General features: G+C 54.0%; 1 protein-coding gene across 1 annotated transcript; it reads left to right on the top strand.

The window, feature by feature from the left end:
* Positions 1-5,632: 5,632 nt before the first annotated feature.
* On the top strand, positions 5,633-7,144 carry GPR101 (G protein-coupled receptor 101). Its single transcript, XM_060088138.1, has one exon. It carries the CDS (start codon positions 5,633-5,635, stop codon positions 7,142-7,144), a length of 1,512 nt encoding a protein of 503 aa, XP_059944121.1.
* Positions 7,145-8,036: the final 892 nt, after the last annotated feature.

Genomic DNA, 8,036 nt, shown 5'->3' on the forward strand with positions numbered 1-8,036 from the left:
GCTTTTTATTCTTAATGGTATATGATGTCTTGGATTCTAAAAATACTGTATTAATCTCTAACTTGCAGAGTTTCCTCAAGGATTAAATAGGATAAAGCAAGCATAGGGCTTGGCATGTGGCAGGTGTTCAAGGACTCTTGCACTCCCATTGTTACTGGAACCAATACCTGGCTGGGTCCTGGGCCGCTGACTTCCCTCACCTGGCAGTTGGTACGTGCATCAGGGCAGTCTGATGAGGTGAACAAGTCTGGGAAAACCAGGCTGGCACGCTGCTGGCTGGTGTTGCAGCTTGTGATTGTCATCAGGCCCTAGAGCCTTTCTAGTAGCTTCCTGCCCTCCAGCCCTGCCCCATTAATACCATTTGCCTGATCTTACCTCTGCTGCTACAGAACTATGAAGGTAGGGAAATGGACTAGGTGGCTTCTTGAGCCATCATCCCAAACTCTCCCTGTCTCATCCCAAAGAACCTCCCCAGAATCTAACAAAGCTTGTCAGTTGAAGGGCTCTCCCAAGGCCATCAGAATCAGGGCCTGCGGGGCCTGAAGCCAAATCCACATTCCCCAAGGCCCCCCACATACCTCCAGTTGGGATGCTGATACTTGCATGCCTTTGAAATTCAAGGACACCAACTCTACTCCTGCCTAGAAGGAAAAAAAGAGGAAACAGACACCTGAGGATTAACAACCCTCAAACAGCTCCATGTACAGAAAAGTGGCTTATATTTCTTCCCCAGGGCTCCCTAGCCTTTCGTACTGTCTCCTGCAGGCAGACTGGCTTTGGTGGCAGAGGCCTCATCGCGTTCAGACTCCTCCACTCCCCATCATGTCCCGTGGCGCTCAGGGGTGCAGCTGCAGATTCCACGATGCCACCTCTCTGAGGCACCCACCTTTAACATGTACCTAGAGGTTTTCTTCCTGTGCCCTGCTGGATCCCAGCAGTCCAGGGAACTCTTGGGACCACAGTGAAAAAGGAGGAAAGAGCAGGATAGACTGGACTGGCCTTTGTTTCTGGCCATTTCTTGCAGCTTGACAGCCTCCCAAGTGATTCTAAAATATGGAGTCTGAGTGATCTGTCACTTGACAGTGCGTGCCACCCAGGATTCTGCGCCATGGCCAGTGTGAGGCTAGGAATTAATAACTGTGAGCGATTATCATGGAAACTGTCTCCAAGAAAAACGACTAGGTTTATACCATTCAAACTTCAGAAGATAAAATCAGGCCTAGCCAAAAAGAAAAAAAAAAAAGACAAGGTATCTGCAGCAAATGGTAGGACTTGAAATCCAAAGAGCATCCTGGGGCCTGATTCTACACCTGCCTTGTTCCCTGTCCAAAGGCATGGGGTGCAGTGGGGGGAGGGGGCGGATCTCCATCAGGCCCATCAACCAACTCAGAACCTTGTGTCATCCTAGACCCTCCCCAACACCTCCTTTCCCTTATCCCTCCCCATTGTCAATTTGGCCTCTCTATGGGCCTCTGCTCAGCCCCCTCCTTGTGACCTGTCCAGACTGTCTTTCTCTCCTGCCACAGCCTCCTTCCTGCTCTTTCTCCATTCAACAGCTCGCCCCCCAACCCAGCCCTGCTTCTAGACCCTGGAAGAACAGAAATCTTACCACATCGCTCTGCACAAAAACCACCAATGAAAAATGAAAATCATTTTAAAAATCATATATAATCTTATCATACACTAGATGATAACTTTTAACATATTGGTTTAACCGCCTTCATATCCTGAATTCATGTATAAAAAATATATAGGTCTTTTTAAACAAAAGTGTTTAGGGGACTTCCCTGGCAGTCAAGTGGTTAAGACTCCACGCTTCCACTGCAGGGGACACAGGTTTGATCCCTGGTCAGGGAACTAAGATCCCGCAAGCCACGCAGCACGGCCAAAAAAAGAAAAAGTATCTAAGTTTATACCCTGATTTTTTTCACTTATTAAACTTCCTTCAAAATTTTTTTTTAAAAATCAATGAACAATAATTGCAAAATATTTATCATTGGTAAGGTTGGATGGTCAGAACAACGGGGGGGGGGTATTTTATTATTATCATCATATTTGTGCATGTTGGAAACTGTGCATAATAAAACAAATCCTCAAAGGCCCTCCAGGGATCTCAGGATGAAGTCCAAAGTCCCCAGACCGGCATTCAAGGCCCATGAGGAGCTGCCCCTACCCCATTTTTCCAGCTCACCTGCTGGCACTCACCGTGCTGCAGCCTCTCTTGGCACCCAGCTCTCCCCTGCAGCCCTCTTTGCCTGTGCATCTCCTTCTAGAAGAACAGTTCTCCCCTTCTGTCATGCCTAGAAAAGGTTTCATTATCCCTTGGAAACCAGATGCAAATGACCCCTCGTCTGGGCCCCCTTCCTGGACACGACCCTCCCTTCTGGGGGGCAGGTGAGCTTACATTCTGGTGTTTGCCCGCCTGGTAAAGAGCAAACACTCGATGTGTACGTGTTTGGGAGAGTCCAGAAAGTCTTGGTTAATAGAGCAGGTGCAACATTTACTTGAACTTAGGCAAGTAGGGTAATCTCTCTTGGCTTCTGCTTCTGTCTCTGCAAAATGAGGATAATAGCAGTACTTTTCTCACAAGGCTGGAGGAAGGATTCGGCGGTATTCTCTGTGGAAACAGTTTACCACAGTACCTGGCACAGAGAGAGAGAGACTGACTTACAGACAGACTTCAATCAAATAATAAAGTAGATAATTAAGCAGCTTGTCTTAGAGGAAATGCTCCCAAGGCCTAGAGGAAAGGAACTGCCGTTTAGCTCTTGCTGGGAGCTAGAGAAAATTGTGGCAAATCAGTGATATCAAAGTCATTTCCTCTCTCAGGCCCAGGGGCGGTTCATACTTGAGGGGGGTGAGTGTGTGTGTGTGTGGGGGGGGGGGTCTTCCAAGGTGAAAGCCCCAGGGCCCGGCCCAGCTTTCTGCTTCTCTTCGGAAGAACTGTGCAGGTCTGGGGCCCGGCCCTGCCCCGAAATCCGGGGGCTACAAAGGCATGGCATTTGCAGGAAAATCAGCCCCCTTGACGATCCCCAGTCTCTGAGGTCTCCAGTGAGCTCGGACCGCCCGGGGCGTTGATGCGGGGTGAGAATAGCTAAGCGGGCCCTGCGCAATGCCGCCCGCCCCTCCGGGAGCCCGCGGCCTCGTGCGTCAGCTGCGCGGGCGGGGGCCGGGGGGAGGGGGGCGCCGCAAGGTGAGGGCCCCGCGCTGCCTTAAGACGCCGCGCGCCCCCGCCGCCGCTCAGAGCTCGCAGCGCGCCGCGCCGGCCGGACGGGCGGGCACAGGCGCCCCGCTCTAGCTGCTCCAGCCGCCCGGTGCCAGCTCGCGGCCGCCGGCGCCTCGAGAGGCCGCCCGGTCGAGCGCGCCGAGTCCCGAGGGACCGGCACGCAGCTCCCGCGGCGCGACGCCTTCGGCAGCAACAGGTAAGCGGCCCGGCTCCGCTCCCCGCGCCGCGGCCCCTGCGCCCCGCCCGGCCCCGCGCTCCGGCGCCCGGGACGCACTGTCCACCGCGACCCGACGGCGCCTGCGCTGCCCCGCACGGAGGCCCCTGGCGCAGCCCCTTCTCGCCTCACCTCGGCCGACCCCTCGCGCTCGCATTTTCCCTCGCACTTTCCCTCGCGCCCACCGCCCCCCATCTTCTCGATGTTTCCTCGTTCTTTCTCACATTTTCTGCTTCCCATCCTCTCTTTTCTTATCCTCTCTTTGATGATTTTTCTGTCTCCGTCTCTCCCTGTCTCTCATTGGCTCATTCATTGACTCTAGGTCTCTTTTCTCTGTCATTTTCTCTGTTTCTCTGTGTGACTGTCATTATGTCTCTCATCTCTTTCTGTCTCTCTGTGTCTCTCGGTTTTTTCTCTCATTCTCTCTCTCTCTGCCTCTCAATCTCTTGCGCTCTCTCTCCCCACAACCCCTGCCTGCTCCCCCGCTCTCCCCGAGCTCACCCGTCCCTACACCCGCCGCTGCCGCCGCCGCCGATGCCGGGTGGGCTTGGGAATGCAGGGAGGATGCCGAATGGCGGCGGGGGGGGGGCGGTCGCTGTAGGCATCCTCCCTGCCTCCAGCCGCGGCTGCGCTGCTGAGAAACTGGGAGGTTTATCTGCCACAGCCCGCGATGGCCAAGGTGGCAGCTGGTTTCCATGGTAAAATAAAGTCGACAGAGAGATAGAGATCAGAGACAGTGATCCAGCCAGAGAAAAACCGAGGTGAGGGATCGTCGGAGAAAGATGGAGAGAGACAGAGATGCACACACACTCAAACACACAAGGAAAGTGTTTAGCGAGAGCCCCCGGGAGAGAGTGAGCGACAGAGAAACCGACTCCCTTTAAGTGCACGCGCTGGAGAGAGTCTGAGAAACGCAGAGACAGAGATAATCAGGAGAGACAAGGAGTAGATTTTCAGAGACCCACTTAGAGACACAGACAGCGATAAAGAGAGAACTTAACGCACGGGGAGACAGAAGCCGCAGGGGGGAGACAGGGAGAGACACAGAGGGGAGAGGATCCGAGAAAGAGTGAGAGCAACGAGAGACGGGAGACGCGGAGAGAGAGAATTCGAGGGAGACATGGTAACAGGAGAGTTGGAGAGACATGGAGACGGTCAGAGACACATTCAGCGAGTGATACTGAACAGGTGCACGGGGGACCCACAGAGATTGTCAGGGAAATAGACTGTGAGAGAGAAATGGAGAGACGAGACAGCATCAGGGGAAGACGCAGAAGCGCACGCACTAGCGAGCGACAGAGACAGTGAGAGGCAGGGATACAGAGACGAGAGCGCATCAGAAGGAGATGGAGGGAGAGACAGGGACAAGACTGGGAGAAAGACGACGAGAGACAGACACGCACACACAGCTAAAGAGAAAGTGCGCTGGCGAAAGAGACTCAGAGAGAAACTGAGACGGAGAAGCCGACCAAGAGTGGGAGGGCGAGACGTGAGCAACAGAAAGGGAGGTGAGAGGAGAACGACAGACTGGCAGAGATGGACAGACAGCGTGCATGTGCTAGCGAGGGACTGAGAAATAGGGACAGGCCACAGAGTGAGAGACAGGGGTGAGAGAGTCAGAGAAAACCGGTGAGATACACACACACACACACACACACACACACACACACGAGGTACAAGAAAAGTGCGCTAGTGAGAGACACTGGAGAGAAAGAGACAAATCGACACATGGAAACAGGCAGGGACGGAGCGCGCGCGCATGTGCTAGCAGGAGAGCTAGCGCAGAGATCTGCGGAGAGACCTCCAGAGAGACCCAAACTTCGAGACCCCCAGATAGTGTGGGAGACGCGCAGAGAACGCGCGCGCGCGCGCCAGCGGGACACAGGGGTGGGGGTCGGGGGTACTCAGAGACCCCCAGAGGGAGAGGCAGAGAGACCCAGAGTAAGAGAAGGATTCATAGAAACTGCCTGAACGCGGACTGGAGCCGCGCGAGGGCCCCGGGGCCGGGGTCCTGCAGCGCCGCTGCCCAGCGCGGAAGCGCCCCTCTTCCTCCCCGGCAGGAGGACTAACTCAGCCCCGCGTGTTTCTTTCGTCCCCAGCCTAGACGGTGAGTGTGGTCCGTGCGCCCCTTCGCCGCCCGCCGGTGCCCGCTCCGCGCCTGCACCTGCCTCCCGCCCGCCCCTGCCGCCGCCATGGCGTCCACCTGCACCAACAGCACGCGCGAAAACAACAGCAGCCACACGTGCGTGCCCCTCTCCAAAATGCCCATCAGCCTGGCGCACGGCATCATCCGCTCGAGCGTCCTGCTCATCTTTCTCACTGCCTCCTTCGTGGGTAACATAGTGCTGGCGCTCGTTCTGCAGCGCAAGCCGCAGCTACTGCAGGTGACCAACCGCTTCATCTTTAACCTCCTCGTCACTGACCTGCTGCAGATTTCACTCGTGGCCCCCTGGGTGGTGGCCACCTCCGTGCCCTTTTTCTGGCCCCTCAACAGCCACTTCTGTACCGCCCTGGTTAGCCTCACTCATCTGTTTGCCTTTGCCAGCGTCAACACCATCGTCGTGGTGTCGGTGGATCGCTACCTGTCCATCATCCACCCTCTCTCCTACCCGGCCAAGATGACCCCGCGCCGGGGTTACATGCTCCTCTACGGCACCTGGATTGTGGCCATCCTGCAGAGCACACCCCCACTCTATGGCTGGGGCCAGGCTGCCTTTGATGAGCGCAATGCCCTCTGCTCCATGATCTGGGGGGCCAGCCCCAGCTACACCATTCTCAGTGTCGTGTCCTTCGTCATCATCCCGCTGATTGTCATGATTGCCTGCTACTCTGTGGTATTCAGTGCAGCCCGCCGGCAGCACGCTCTGCTCTACAACGTCAAGAGCCACAGCTTGGAGGTGCGAGCCAAGGACCATGTGGAGAATGAGGATGAAGAGGGAGACAAAAAGGATGAGTTCCAGGGTGAGAGCGAGTTCCACGGCCAGGATGAAGGTGAGGTCAAGGCCAAGGAGAGCAGTGTGGAAGCCAAGGATGGCAGCAGGAAGGCCAAAGAAGGGAGCGTGGAGACCAGTGAGGGGAGCGTGGAGGCCAAGGGCAGTGAGGAGGTCAGAGAAAGCAGCTTGGTGGCCGGCGAAGGCAGCACCAAAATTCAGAGCAGCAAGAAGGCAGACAAGGGCCGCCTAGAGGTCACCCAGTGCAACATTGACTTGGGTGAAGATGACATGGAGTTTGGTGAGGATGACATCCATTTCAGCGAGGATGACATCGAGGCGGTGAACATCACAGAGAGTCTCCCAGTCAGTCTTCGAAACAGCACCAGCGACCCCCCTCTGCCCAGGTGCTACCAGTGCAAAGCTGCTAAAGTGATCTTCCTCATCATCTTCTCCTACGTGCTGTCCCTGGGGCCCTACTGCTTTCTAGCGGTTCTGGCCGTGTGGGTGGATGTCCAAACCAAGGTACCCCAGTGGGTGATCACCATAATTATCTGGCTTTTCTTCCTGCAGTGCTGCATCCACCCCTACATCTATGGCTACATGCACAAGACCATCAAGAAGGAGATCCAGGATATGTTGAAGAAGTTCTTCTGCAAGGAGAGGCCCCACAAAGAAGACAGCCACCCAGACCTGCCCGGAACCGAAGCCGGCACCGAGGGTGGAACTGAAGGCAAGATCATCCCTTCTCATGATTCTGCCACTTCGCCTTGAAGTTCGTTCTAAGGTAAACCTTGAACTGTCCACAGAACACAGGAGCAGCTTTCTCTTAAATGGACCATCCACAATTGCATTAATGCCAACCCATACCATTCCAGGCAAAGGTTCTGCACACATCCTCTCACAACAAGGTAGATAAATATATGGAAGAGGTAGGAACTGGGGTCTTCCCTTAAAAGTGTGCCCCTGAAAGAATGGACTTGAGGATTCTGACTGAAATTTTTCCCCCCCAAAAAAGTTATTAGGCTCTAAATTTCTTAAAGCAACAAGGGCTATCCATTTTGGACCCATGCCTGGTATTCTGTCTGTCTCCCCAGAGCTACCATGTGTCAACTTTTGCTCTGGGGGAAAAGGAAGATGATACTGGTGAACTTAAGGACTTCTGAGTTCATGGGCAAGGGCTACAGCCCATGTTCAAGGGAAGAAAAGCAATGGAGCAAGTCATTCATGGAGCCCAGGAAGCATGACCTGACTGACTGATCAACATATGAGACAAATTCTAGACTGAAGAGCCCCCAGAATCCGGTGCAAAGGCTATTATGGAATCTAAGGGCACTGTGTAGTTAAAAACCAAGAAGGTTTCTAGATCCTCTAAAGGGATCCAGAAAAGTGGAAGAGGATAATAGGGCATGTTTGAAATGGAAAGATAGTCCAAGGGAGAAGATAGAGAAATCACACACATCCGTGGGGCTAAACAGTTGACTTTTTTCTATAAAATCCTGGGTTTGTGCATAGGCTGAGACCAAAATTGTCTCATGCAAATGAAAAATTGTCAGGTGACACTAAACTATTTTCTCTTATTTGAATAATAATGGGACAGAAATCATGCCACCATTTTCCAATTTTCCCTTTTGTGATCAAATTGAGATGCTCATAAGAATCCTCC

Source organism: Mesoplodon densirostris, chromosome X (assembly GCF_025265405.1).
Source record: "Mesoplodon densirostris isolate mMesDen1 chromosome X, mMesDen1 primary haplotype, whole genome shotgun sequence".
Classification (NCBI taxonomy): domain Eukaryota; kingdom Metazoa; phylum Chordata; class Mammalia; order Artiodactyla; family Ziphiidae; genus Mesoplodon; species Mesoplodon densirostris.

Bases quoted from the DNA above. Each gene is read 5' to 3' on its own strand.
- GPR101 (XM_060088138.1), top strand. From the start codon at position 5,633: ATGGCGTCCACCTGCACCAACAGCACGCGCGAAAACAACAGCAGCCAC.